Source organism: Manis javanica, chromosome 1 (genome assembly GCF_040802235.1).
Source record: "Manis javanica isolate MJ-LG chromosome 1, MJ_LKY, whole genome shotgun sequence".
NCBI classification, from domain to species: Eukaryota; Metazoa; Chordata; class Mammalia; order Pholidota; family Manidae; genus Manis; species Manis javanica.
This window is the reverse complement of record NC_133156.1, coordinates 95423191-95438176: the sequence shown is the minus strand read 5'-3', so window position 1 is coordinate 95438176 and position 14986 is coordinate 95423191. Positions and strand designations below refer to the sequence as shown.

The following is a 14986-nucleotide window of genomic DNA, read 5'->3' as shown; positions in this document are numbered from 1 at the left end:
TGTTGCAATACTAGTATCAGACAAAAAAGACCTCAAAATAAAGAAAGTAACAAGAGATAAAGAAGGACATAACAAGAGATAAAGAAGGACATTTTACATAATAATAAAGGGCTCAGTCCAACAAGAGGATATAACCATTATAAACATATATGCACCCAATACAGGAGCACCAATATATGTGAAACAAATACTAACAGAAGTAAAGGAGGAAATAGAATGCAATACATTCATTTTGGGAGACTTTAACACACCACTCACTCCAAAGGACAGATCCACCAGACAGAAAATAAGTAAGGACATGGAGGCACTGAACAACACACTAGAACAGATGGACCTCATAGACATCTATAGAACTCTACATCCAAAAGCAACAGGATACACATTCTTCTCAAGTGCACATGGAACATTATCCGGACTAGACCACATACTAGGCCACAAAAAGAGCCTCAGTAAATTCCAAAAGATTGAAATCCTACCAACCAACTTTTCAGACCACAAAGGTATAAAACCAGAAATAAGTTGTACAAAGAAAACAAAAAGGTTCACAAACACATGGAGGCTTAACAACATGCTCCTAAATAATCAACAGATCAATGACCAAATTAAAATAGATATCCAGCAATATATGGCAACATTTGACAACAATAACACAAAGCCCCAACTTCTGTGGGCCGCAGCATAAGCAGTCTTAAGAGGAAAGTATATAGCAATCCAGGCATATTTAAGGAAGGAAGAACAATCCCAAATGAATAGTCTAATGTCACAATTATCAAAATTGGAAAAAGAAGAGCAAATGAGGCCTAAGGTCAGCAGAAGGAGGGACATAATAAAGATCAGAGAAGAAATAAATAAAATTGAGAAGAATAAAACAATAGAAAAAAATCAATGAAACCAAGAGCTGGTTCTTCAAGAAAATAAACAAAATAGATAAGCCTCTAGCCAGACTTACTAAGAGAAAAAGAGAGTCAACACACATCAACAGAACTAGAAATGAGAAAGGAAAAATCATGACGGACCCCACAGAAATACAAAGAATTATTAACGGAATTAGAAATGAGAAAGGAAAAAGCACGACGGACCCCAGAGAAATACAAAGAATTATTAGAGAATACTATGAAAACCTATATGTTAACAAGCTGGAAAACCTAGGAGAAATGGTCAACTTCTTAGAAAAATACAGCCTTCCAAGACTGACTCAGAAAGAAACAGAAAATCTAAACAGACCAATTACCAGCAACGAAACTGAATCGGTAATCAAAAAACAACCCAAGAACAAAACCCCCAGGCCAGGTGGATTTACCTCAGAATTTTATCAGACATACAGAGAAGACATGACACCCATTCTCCTTAAAGTTTTCCAAAAAATAGAAGAGGAGGGAATACTCCCAAACTCATTCTATGAAGCCAACATCACCCTAATACCAAAACCAGGCAAAGACCCCACCAAAAAAGAAAACTACAGACCAATATCCCTGATGAACAAAGATGCAAAAATACTCAACAAAATATTAGCAAACTGAATTCAAAAATACATCAAGAGGATCATACACCATGACCAAGTAGGATTCATCCCAGGGATGCAAGGATGGTACAACATTCGAAAATCCATCAACATCATCCACCACATCAACAAAAAGAAGGAAAAAAACCACATGATCATCTCCATAGATGCTGAAAATGCATTCGACAACATTCAACATCCATTCATGATAAAAACTCTCAACAAAATGGGTATAGAGGGCAAGTACCTCAACATAATAAAGGCCATATATGATAAACCCACAGCCAACATCATACTGAACAGCGAGAGGCTGATAGCTTTTCCTCTGAGATCGGGAACAAGACAGGGATGCCCACTCTCCCCACTGTTATTCAACATAGTACTGGAGGTACTAGCCATGGCAATTAGACAAAACAAAGAAATACTAGGAATCCAGATTGGTAAGGAAGAAGTCAAACTGTCACTATTTGCAGATGACATAATATTGTACATAAAAAACCAAAAGACTCCACTGCAAAACCAGTAGAACTAATATCGGAATTCAGCAAAGTTGCAGGATACAAAATTAACACACAGAAATCTGTAGCTTTCCTATACACTAACAGTGAACTAGTAGAAAGAGAAATCAGGAAAACAATTCTATTCACAATAGCATCAAAAAGAATAAAATACCTAGGAATAAACCTAACCAAGGAAGTGAAAGACCTATACCCTGAAAACTATAAGACACTCCTAAGAGAAATTAAAGAGGACACTAACAAATGGAAACTCATCCCATGCTCCTGGCTAGGAAGAATTAATATCGTCAAAATGGCCATCCTGCCCAAAGCAATATACAGATTTGATGCAATCCCTATCAAATTACCAACAGCATTCCTCAATGAACTGGAACAAATAGTTCAAAAATTCATATGGAACCGTCAAAGACCCCGAATAGCCAGTGTAGTCCTCAGAAGGAAGAATAAAGTGGGGGGGATCTTGCTCCCCAACTTCAAGTTCTACTACAAAGCCACAATAATCAAGACAATTTGGTACTGGCACAAGAACAGAGCCACAGACCAGTGGAACAGAATAGAGACTCCAGACATTAACCCAAACATATATGGCCAATTAATATTTGATAAAGGAGCCATGGACATACAATGGGGAAATGACAGTCTCTTCAATAGATGGTGCTGGCAAAACTGGACAGCTATATCTAAGAGAATGAAACTGGATCACTGTCTAACCCCATACACAAAAGTAAACTCCAAATGGATCAAAGACCTGAATGTAAGTCATGAAACCATAAAACTCTTAGAAAAAAACATAGGCAAAAATCTCATGGACATAAACATGAGTGACCTCTTCTTGAACATATCTCCCCAGACAAGGGAAACAAGTTGAAAATGAACAAATGGGACTATATCAAGCTAAAAGCTTCTGTACAGCAAAGGACACCATCAATAGAACTAAAAGGTATCCTACAGTATGGGAGAACATATTCATAAAAGACAGATCCGATAAAGGATTGACATCCAAAATATATAAAGAGCTCACACGCCTCAACAAACAAAAAGCAAATAATCCAATTAAAAAATGGGCAGAGGAGCTGAATAGACAGTTCTCTAAAGTAGAAATTCAGATGGCCAACAGACACATGAAAAGATGCTCCACATCGCTAATCATCAGAGAAATGCGAGTTAAAACCATAATGAGATATCACCTCACAATTTAAGGATTGCCATCATCAAAAAGAGAACAACAAATGTTGGCGAGGTTGTGGAGAAAGGGGAACCCTCCTACACTGCTGGTGGGAATGTAAACTAGTTCAACCATTGTGGAAAGCAGTATGGAGGTTCCTCAGAATGCTCAAAATAAAAATACCATTTGACTCAGGAATTCCACTTCTAGGAATTTATCCTAAGAATGCAGCACTCCAGTTTGAAAAAGACAGATGCACCCCGATGTTTATCACTGCACTGTTTACAGTAGCCAAGATATGGAAGCAACCTAAATGTCCATCAGTAGATGACTGGATAAAGAAGAAGTGGTACATATACACAATGAAATATTACGCAGCCATAAGAAAAAAACAGATCCTACCATTTGCAACAACATGGATGGAGCTAGAGGGTATTATGCTTAGTGAAATAAGCCAAGCGGAGAAGGACAAGTACCAAATGATTTCACTCATATGTGGAGTATAAGAACAAAGGAAAACTGAAGGAACAAAATAGCAGCAGAATCACAGAACCCAAGAATGGACTAATAGTTACCAAAGGGAAAGGGACTGGGGATGATGGGTGGGAAGGGAGGGATAAGGGCGGGGAAAAAAGAAAGGGGGCATTATGATTAGCATGTATAGTTCGTGGGGGGCACGGGGAGGGCTGTGCAACACAGAGAAGACAAGTAATGATTCTACAGCATTTTACTATGCAGATGGACAGTGACTGTGAAGGGGTATGTGGGGGGGACTTGGTGAAGGGGGGAACCTAGTAAACATAATGTTCTTTCTGTAATTGTAGATTAATGATACCAAAATAAAAAAAATTTTTAAACAAACAAACAAACAAAAAAGAATTAGGCATCAGTGTCTTCCCATCTGATCTGTGCACCCGGGCATAGTAGTATCGGATGGATCAGTCTTACAATGTCTTCTTCCAGATTTCTCTCTGTAATGTTCATCTTCTGTGCAGGCTATTACAGTGTCACTCCTGCTACCAGCAATTGTCTGCTTCACCCAGCCAGAAACCTGGGAAACCTCTTAGACTCTACCTTTTATTACTTCTTGATTCTACCTCCTCTACATATCTTTCAAATGCAACATTCCCTTCTTGCCTTTCCCACCTAGTTTGGATTCCCTTTTCCTGTCATGTAGAGTCCTAGGCTGTTTCACTGACTTGGAGTTGTTTTCCCTACTTTCCGTCTTTGGTCTCTCTACCCTTCAAAGACACTAAGACGAAATGTTTTTGTCTTCCTTATCTTTGGTGGCTCCCTGCAGTTATTTCTTATCATGGCAAGTAGAGATATTCAGAGCATCTTCCCTGCCACCACACTGGCCTCATTTTCCGCCGCACTCCTCCACGTGTGTTTACCTCCAGCTCTGCTAGTGTAGATGCAGTTCCCTAAAACTGCATCATGTGCTCTCAGGTCTCCTGCCATCTCTGTAGCTGTGGTTACCTCTCTCTAAACTGCACTGTCATCCCCACCACCATTTTATGTGGTTTTGTGTTCATAATTCCTGAGAGCTCTTTTACAGTATATATCATATTCGTCATAATTACTTGGTTTGCTCTTTCTGCTATGCTGTTACGTTGTTAGACTGAGTTATGCTGAATAAATGGTTATATTGAAAAAACAGCTCAGAAATACCTATTTGGCATAATGCTAGAACAGTTCAATTTTAACTGTTAAACCCTTAAGCAGTTAACAGCTCTTTGAACAGTTAAAAAAAGGTGAGTAGAAAATTGCAATGTTGATACAGTGCTTCCCAATCTTAGCTGTCTTTCCTTCTTTACTGCTCCCGCCCCCATGATGTGGTACTCGTGAGCCATTACCTTTTGACTTTATTCTGTATCCCTCCTAGGGCTTCCCTCTCAGCTGCCCTCAGTAACTTTCTTCTTCTCTTTTGACTCACTTCAACATCTGCATAGCATAGAAATCTCAATAGTAAACACATCTAAGGATTTGTATTAAATAATCTTAGTCCATGCTTTTCTTTGACTTACAGAAATTCATATTCACTAAATCTGATGTGAAAACAGGGCAGTGCTTCATTTACTGTACACATTTCATGAAGCTGGCATAGGATCGACAGGGTTTAGGTTACTTGCTTGTTTGGCTGGGAAATATGTGTTACCCTGTGTAAGTTCTTTAATCTTTTCCTTACAGGTTCTGGGTCCCTCCGAGCAAAATTTGATCTTGCAGAAGGACCCAGTAAGCCCACAACACTTGCGGTACAATTCCTCAGTGAGGGAAGTACCCTCTCAGGAGTAGATATTGAACTTATAGGCACTGGCTATAGGCTTTCCCTAGTAAAGAAGCGGTTTGCCACTGGTAAGTTGGATGATGTAACTTTCTAGTATATGTGGGAAACATCTATGTTCTAACAATAAGTTACTAAATGACAGTCAAACAGTTTATAATCTCAAGGCATGGAAGTTTCTTTGACCTTTGGCACAAGGTACCAAGTAGAGACACACCTACCTGGAAGGAGTACCTGTGGTCAGTATAGCTGAACACCTGTGCTCTGATTCTAATGTATTGTAAACAGTAGATGAAAACTGGGGTTCTGTATCTGTAACTACAGTGAAAACGTCTCCTTTGAGTTCATTTGAAATTGTAATTGCAAAGGGTCTGCTTGGTGTTTTTCAGGACGATACCTGGCAGATTGTTGATGGACCTGGGAAAGCAGTTGGCTCGAGGGAGTAGTACCGACCTGCCATTCTGCATTATCTGTTCTTTCCAAACACTATTCTAACTTATATTATGTCTTTGAAACTTAAGACATATTTAATTAAGAGCTGACTACAAACATTAAATTGCACTTTTGAAGTGAGTCATTGAAAGAAATAGCACTGAAATGATTTTCAGCACTGAAATGATTTTCAGTGCTGTAAATGATCATCTACAATATTCAGGAAGCACATTTATACAGATTCTCAGTGAAATGAAGTTTTCATAGGATGAAATTTTTAATTATATTCAGTATCTGTTGAGAAAAGGAGTTGTGGTATAATATCAGCCCTAAAATGTCAGGAGAGCAAGCACAGAATTGATTTAGCTTTCCCCTAAGTTTTTAGAGTTAGAGATCGCTTTGAAATTTCATAAGTTTGATATTGAAGACAAACAGAACATGAATTTTAAGGTTTAGATAATGTTAATTTAGAACACTCAATCAAATTGAGTTTATGTGCCATAAAGTAATCAGACCAGAGTCCAAGGTATATGCAAAAAATTTATAATTTGATTCTCATAAAACATAATAAAGTGTAAGTGACGTTAACGATTTTTTTTATCCTCAAGTGCAATGTGTTTTAAAATAAGCTTACAAAAAACAGCAGAGAAATTTACTTCTGCAGTTAGTTAACTTTATAGAAGTTGTGATTGTTTGATGAATTAATGCTGTAGATTTAATTTATTTTTATATGAATTGCGTAATGTGTGCCTTTTAAAACAATAACAAAAACCAGAAATGTGCCTATCCAGTTTGTGTTCATTATTGTGCCTACTTTCTTCCTCACAGTCCAGATCTTCAGTTCAGAACCTTAGGGTGGTCAAGCATTTTTATAAGACAATTGCAATTTTTGTCAATACCTTTTGTTGCAATTGGGAAGGGAATTCAGAATAATTAAAGGATAATTTATACTTAAAAGTCCTGGCTCACTTCTTTAGTGATACACTGTAGCCACTAGAAAGAGAAATATACCTAATGGCATATGTTTAACAGGGGAAAAAAATTACTTCAGATATTCCACTGTAACCTCATCAAGAATATGTAAATCTTAAAACTGAAAAACTATAATGGCAAATTGGTAACTGGTATTTTAACTCTCAAGCTAACATTTCACTGTTTATCATTGGAAATGTATATTTACTTAATATGTTGTGAGCATGACTTTTCATAGTATTTTATGAAGAACACATCCTAAGAAAAGATTAGTTTGGGCATTAGAGAGAGAAGTACTGTCATCACTTGTTTTCATTTCAGTGATTGGAAAAACTACCAATTTGTATGTTTTTGTTCTTATTTAATTGTCCCCTGCCAAAAATAGGGAAATTATTTGAAGTGATGGATTGGGTTAAATATTTCTTAAACTAATATTAAATAGTAAAAAACCTAACTTGATAGGAAATCCTGGTTAATTGAAGGAGTTAAATATTTTGGACAAAGTTCTATAATTTACAAATGGGAATTTTATTTATAAGGATAAATACTAGTGTCCTGCATTTTGCATAGAAGTGATAAGTTGTGTTATATGTGATAATTTATATAAAACCACTAATTATTCTCTTAAGCTTTACAGAAAATGAAACCCCTACTAGACATTTACATAACATCTTGCTCTACTAAATACAGCAGAAAATTTATTAGCAATATGTAACACAGTATGTGCTTTTTTATATATTCAGTGTTAGTCCAATTCTAAATTTAGATTTGACTAAAGCAGCACATAAGACAGTTTTCGAAGATGTTCATCTTTACTAAATAGTGAGCAAAATCAGAATTTCTAACTTACATTGTGCTCTTTTTTAATTCCAATTACAGACCCTTACTGGAATCTTAACTTTAACTGCTTTGCAGTCAGACTGCTTTTGTTGGGCAGTTAATATTTTATTACTGGATTCAGACACCATTATACTTACCATGTTTGTTTTTACTCAAGTATTACCTTAAAATGGACAAACTAGTGAAATGGTTAAACTTCTGCACTTTCTTGATTACCACAGTCTTCAGACCAAGTGTTGATACATAGGTTTGTATTGAGTGCAGGTTACAATTTTGAAGCCATGAGTTTATATTGATTTTTTCCCCATTTAAAATTCCACTAATGGTGTAAAAAAGACCAGATTTTCAATGAAAAATGTATTTAGCAAGCTGGTTCTTGCTTATGTACAGTTGATAAACTTTGTAGCTGCCTCTTTACAAAAGAATTTGTAAACACAGAACTCTAACAAATGTGAGTTATTAAGAATTGTTATTTACTACTTTGAATTGTAATTAGACAATGCAATTTTACAAAATTTTGTAAATTTTTTTGATTTTTTCATAAAATGTAAATTTTACATAAAAGTTGTACCCTTAATAAACATGTAATATATAATTTAGCAGTTGGTTTATGTGTGTTTGTACTTCTGTTGCTAGTAGTAGCTATGTCATAGACGTTAGGACAAAGATAAGCAAGATAAGGAATGAGTAATTGGTTTTGAGTTTCATATCACTATTTGGACAGGCATATAGAATCTGTTAGTTTTAATTGGTCATAAAGGAAAACTTCATTTGGAGTATAACCCAAAAATATGGAAATTGTTTAACAGGGGATTATTTCTATCTTTCTAATAAGTCCATTTAAATTGATGTTAAGCTTTAGCAGACTTTTCTTATGAGCAGTTGCTTAGAAACGCCATCTTAATTTTAAAACCATACTCTTTCAAAGAGGTAATCAGGAACATCAAGCCTTTCAAAAACCAGTGGGTTTAGAAAGGAGCAAAAAAAAGGGAAAAAAGAGTTCATCCTAAACATTGAAAACTTTGTCAAACCTACATCATACAAGGGACTTTAGTTCATATAGGAAATGGCTGGGCCACTTGTGCAGAGAACAGGTAGCACTCTTACCATTAATACCACATGCTCATCTTTTTTTCGTCATTCTTTTTCTCCTTACCCCCACTCCTGCCTCTTAGAGTGAATAATGCTAACTGCTGTCATAACCCCAAGATCCTCAGAAGCTTACCACTAAAAAAATGCTCTGCTCTCATATCACACTTCTGAGGAGGTTAGAGGAAGACCTCTGCTCTACACAGCAGCTCAGGAACCCAGGCCTCTTTCCCCTGCCCCCATTTTTATAATTACATTTTTCTGGTTTTCAAAATTCTGCTCAGAAATCTCCTCCCATTTGGCTAGCAGGGGGGAAAGAAGACAGAGAAAATGGATTTTTTTTTAATGGGTCATATCCAAAATTAGCATCATCACTTCTGCTCACATTCCATTAGCCAGAATTTGATCTGTGGTTCCAACTAACTGCAGGGAAAGATGGGAAATACAGTTTGGTGTGTTGTGTCTTGGAGGAGAAAATGGTACCAATAAAGTAGTCCTTTGCCATGTACTCTACATCTTTTCCAGTTTATTAACTCTCTATTCATTTCTCCTAAATGTGCATGTAAATGGTGTCTGTGGCCATCAGTACTAAAGACTTGTTCTGTCATCTCTTGCTCTATGTAGGTATTTTACACTTATCCCTAAGAATGGTTTAAACAAATACAGGCAAACTTTTTTCCACATCACGGAGTCTGCAAGTTTATGTGTTGCTGCTATTGATGATAGAGCGAGTGATTGTCTTGGCCTTGTGTTTTCATGGTTACACTATGGCTGTCACAGCTCCAGATTGTATGTTTACATCCAAAGGTGGGAGAAGGGGCAGCTCCAAGTATGCCTGTTGTTTTTGTTAGGAGAATAAAAACTTTTTCAGAAGCTTCTGGCACAGTTCTTCTTAACTTCCAATTGGCCAAAATTATGTTAGAGGCAGAGAAAGCAAGTAGGCTTTATACTGAAAGGGGCAAAGGAGAGAAGTGGCTATGAATGGCTGTGGGCGAGCTGGCCAACAGATCAGCCACATAATTTGACTGATATAGGCATATTTCCTTATAGTATATTGCCAATCAAATCTTTGCACTCATCCCAATTAATTTTTTTAAAAATTGAACTCAGCAGTGAGCAGGGTAAACTTAAATAGTATTCTACTTTTTTATCCTTAGGAAGAGTGAATGGGTATAATAAACTTCTTAAAGAACAGTTTGAATCCAGAGCCTTTAAAAAACAAAACTATGTATCACTTAAATAATTCATCACTTTTGGGAATTTGTTCTAAGAAAACAAGACAAGAAAGCAAAGGTTTGTACACAAAGGTGCCTGTTACGACATTGCTAATAATAGAAAATTGGAAGAATTAAATGAATTGGTATCTTATATAATAAAATACTGTGTATTAAAAATATTCATGAAGATTTAGTCATTGATATGGAGATATTGCCATGATATTGTTAGATGTTAAAGGTAATAACCTATTTTTGTAACATGCATACATCTAGAGCAAAATCTGCAAAAATATGTACTGTTGTAACCTGGTTAATGGGATTTTTTACTTTCCACAAAATGTATCTAATTTTTTTTTATAGTGAGTAGGTATAACATTAAAAAAGTTTTTTTTGAAAAATGGTTTTAGAAACAGTGTACATTGAACTTATGTTGACATAAACAGTACACAAGAATTTCTTTACATAAGGGCATTCCTATTTTGATCACTGCCTTAGCCTTTCACTTAGTCCTATTGATATAGCTACTTTCATTTGTTTCATATTTCTTATTAATGTGTGGAAGTAGGTTTCTGTTCTGGTTCTTTTTTTTTTTTTTTGTCTTAAAGCTAAATGCCCTTATTTCTTTTCCCTAAGTAAATGTAAGTTTTTTTCTGCCAAAATAATCTCTTCAGGAAAGTATGATCCAGAGAAGGAACAGAGGAAATGTCTTAGGTATGAAAGGTGTGGTTGAGATTGTCTTCTGGGTAGCCTTTGGCAAAATTAAGAGCCATTTTAAGTTCAGACACCTGATGTTGTCATGTCAACATCACCCCAATAAATTAGACAGCATGTTAACTCTAATCTTCTCTATCCTAATTCTGGCAATTGTCCCAACACTTCATACATCAAAGCAATAAAGCATACTATTCTGATGCTCAGCCAATGCTTATTCTGACTAGTAGCAGACTACTAACATTAACGTGAATTGGAGGGCAACCAAGTTGAACACCCATTAATCATCATTGGCTGACTAGCATCAATCTTCTATTTTCTTTTGTACTTAACACCACTCACAAGCTTAAATGAAAATAGTCTTCTAAAATGAAGAGTCTGTATGTTACATCACTTTGGTCTTATAAACTAGAAAATAAGAAAAATCTCCCTAAGACATCAAGGAACAAGCTCCAGCTCTGCCATCAACACCTAAAGCTGCAATTCTATTTAAACTATTCCCTGACAGCTGCGCATCAACAGTGAAACATTATCATCATGGACTGTATCAGTGTTAAAAACAAACCCTAGAATATCCCACTGATCTATGCTTGGTGTACTAAATGACTTAATTATAATGTATTAGTATATACATGCTTGATGGTATGAGATACTATATATAATCATAAAGTGCCCCATGCATATAAGTACAAATAATGAGTACTATATAATACATAGAATGGTTTATAGTACATAAATTCACTTTCACATGGATAATCATAAACCACTAGATAGGATTGGTAGCACATAGAGCACAGTATTGTTGATGGTACATATCCCATTAAGTCACATCTACTCTAGGCACCATGCTTATCACAACCAACAACTCTCCTTTGTCAGCAAGCTTTGAAAAACCAGCAGCCCATTCACAAACATGCCCCTCTTTTTGCTCCAGGCCCTTAAGATGTGGGGATTTCTAGAATTGAACTATATCTGGCATCTGGTTCTTACCTTAAGACCATCTCATCTAAATTTACCCATACTTACCTCTTAAATAAGACATCTCAATGGACTAAGACTAATCAGCCCATGTTCACATATAACTGTGGTGTCATACATTTGGTATTTTTTTAATTTGGGTGTATGCTGTGATTCAGCTATGGCCATTTGAGGCTTTAACGTAGTCAAGCAACTTATAGCTAAGCTTACATTGAATATTACCAGTATCAATAACAGCCATAAGGTGTTATTTTTGTTTATTAAAGTATTATTGATATACACTCTTACGAAGATTTCACATGAAAAAACAATGTGCTTACTACATTTACCCATATTTTCAAGTCCCCACTCATACCCCATTGCAGTTACTGTCCATCAGTGTAGTAAGATGCCACAGATTCAATATTTGCCTTCTCTGTGCTATGCTGTCTTCTCTGTGACCCCTCACACCATGTGTACTAAAAATAATACCCCTCAATCCCTTTCTCCCTCCTTCTCCACCCGCCCTCCCATACCCCTCCCCTTTGGTAACTGCTAGTCCCTTCTTGGAGTCTGTGAGTCTGCTGCTGTTTTGTTACTTCAGTTTTGCTTTGTTGTTATACTCCACAAATGAGGGAAGTCATTTGGCACTTGTCTTTCTCCACCTGGCTTATTTCACTGAGCATAATATCCTCCAGTTCCATCCATGTTGTTGCACATGGTAGGATTTGTTTCTTTCTTACAGCTTCCATTGTGTATATGTACCACATCTTCGTTCATCTACTGATGGACACTTAGGTTGCTTCCATATCTTGGCTATTGTAAAAAGTGCTGTGATAAACATAGGGGTTCATATGTCTTTTTGAATCTGAGAACTTGTATTCTTTGGTTAAATTCCAAGGAGCGGGATTCCCAGGTTGAATGGTATTTCCATTTTTAGTTTTTAGTTTTTTGAGGAACCTCCATATTGCTTTCCACAATGGTTGAACAAGCTTACATTCCCATCAGCAGTGTAGGAGGGTTCCCCTTTCTCCGCGTCCTTGCGAACATTTGTTGTTGTTTGTCTTTTCGCTACTGACCATCCTAAGTAGTGTGAGGTGATATCTAATTGTGGTTTTAATTTGCATTTCCCTGATAATTAGTGAAGTGGAGCATCTTTTCATGTGCCTGTTGGCCATCTGAATTTCTTCTTTGGAGAATTGTCTTTTCATATCCTATGCTCATTTTTTAATCAGGTTATTTGCTTTTTGGGTGTTGAGGTTTGTGAGTTCTTTGTATATTTTGGATGTTAACCCCTTGTCAGATATGTTGTTTACAAATATATTCTCTCATACTATAGGATGCCTTTTTTTTTTCCTGTTGATGGTGTCCTTTGCTGTACAGAAGCTTTTAAGTTTGATGTAGTCCCATGTGTTCATTTTTGCTTTTATTTCCCGTGCTCGAGAAGATGCATTCAGAGAAAAGTTGCTCATGTTTATATTCAGGAGATTTTTGCCTATGTTATCTTCTAAGAGTTTTATGGCTTCATGACTTGCATTCAGGTCTTTGATCCATTTTGACTTTACTTTTGTATGGGGATAGACAATAATCCAGTTTCATTTTCTTGCATGTAGCTGTCCAGTTTTGCCAACACCAGTTTTTGAAGAGGCTGTCATTTCCCCACTGTATGTCCATGGCTCCTTTATCATATATTAATTGAGCATATATACTTGGGTTTGTATCTGTGCTCTCTAGTCTGTTCCATTGGTCTATGGCTCTGTTCTTCTGCCAGTACCAAATTGTCTTCATTACTGTGGCTTTGTAGTAGAGCTTAAAGTTGGGGAGCATAATCCCCCCAGCTTTATTCTTCCTTCTCAGGATTGCTTTGGCTCTTTGGGGTCTTTTGTGGTTCCGTATGAATTTTAGAATTATTTTCTCTAGTTCATTGAAGAATGCTGTTGGTATTTTGATAGGAATTGCATTGAATCTGTAGATTGCTTTAGGCTGATGGCCATTTTGACAATATTAATTCTTCCTATCCATGAGCATGGGGTGTGTTTCCATTTATTGGTATCTTCTTTAATTTCTCTCATGAGTGTCTTGTAATTTTCAGGGTATAGGTCTTTCACTTCCTTGGTTAGGTTTATTCCTCAGTATTTTATTCTTTTTGATGCAATTGTGAATGAAATTGTTTTCCTGATTTATCTTTCTTTTAGTTCATAATTTGGGTATAGGAGTGCAACAGATTTCTGTGTATTAATTTTGTATCCTGCAACATTGCTGAATTAAGATATTAGATCTAGTAGGTTTGGAGTGGATTCATTAGGGGTTTTTATGTACAGTATCATGTCATCTGCAAACAGGGACAGTTTAACTTCTTCTTTACCAATCTGGATGCATTTTATTTCTTTGTGTTGTCTGATTGCCATGGCAAGGACCTTCCAGAACTATGCTGAATAAAAGTGGAGAGATTGGGCATCCTTGTCTTGTTCCCGATCTTAAAGGAAAGGCTTTCACCTTCTCGCTGTTAAGTATAATGTTGCCTGTGGGTTTGTCATATATGGCCTTTCTTAAGTTGAGGTACTTGCCTCTCTCCCTCTCCATTTTGTTGAGAGTTTTTATTGTGAATGGATGTTGAATTACGTCAAATGCTTTTTTGGCATCTATGGAGATGGTCTTGTGGTTTTTGTCCTTTTTGTTGATGTGGTGGATGATGTTGATGGATTTTCTAATACTGTACCATCCTTGCATCCCTGGAATAAATCCTACTTGATCATGATGGATGACCTTTTTGATATATTTTTGAGTTCGGTTTGCTAATATTTTGTTGAGTATTTTTGCATCTATATTGATCAGGGATATTGGTCTGTAATTTTCTTTTTTTGGGTGTCTTTGCTTGGTTTTGGTATTAGGGTGATGCTGGCCTCATAGAATGAGTTTGTAAGTATTCCTTCCTCTTCTACTTTTTGGAAATCTTTAAGGAGGATGGGAATCAGATCTTCACTAAATGTTTGATAAAATTCAGTAGTGAAGCCATCTGGTCCAGGAGTTTTGTTCTTATGTAGTTTTTTGATTACCAATTCAATTTCATTGCTGGTAATTGGTCTGTTCAGATTTTCTGTTTCTTGGTCAGCCTTGGAAGGTTGTCTTTTTTTAGAAATTTGTCCATTTCTTCTAGGTTTTCCAGTTTGTTAGCATATAATTTTTCATAATATTCTCTAACAATTCTTTGTATTTCTCTGGTGTCCTTAGTGATTTTTCCCCTTTCCATTTCTGATTCTGTTTATGTGTGTGGACTCTCTTTTTTTCTTGATAAGTCTG

General features: G+C 36.3%; 1 protein-coding gene across 2 annotated transcripts in view; it reads left to right on the top strand.

Moving 5' to 3' along the window:
• Window positions 1–8311, top strand: part of FCHO2 (FCH and mu domain containing endocytic adaptor 2) — a 123841-nt gene extending 115530 nt beyond the window's left edge. For both annotated transcript variants that reach the window (XM_073235168.1, XM_073235172.1), the window contains 2 exons: window positions 5375–5539; window positions 5858–8311. In XM_073235168.1, the coding sequence (XP_073091269.1) occupies window positions 5375–5539; window positions 5858–5880 (188 nt within the window). In that variant the 3' untranslated portion in view covers window positions 5881–8311. The remainder of the gene's footprint in view (window positions 1–5374; window positions 5540–5857) is intronic.
• The last annotated feature ends 6675 nt before the right edge of the window (window positions 8312–14986 follow it).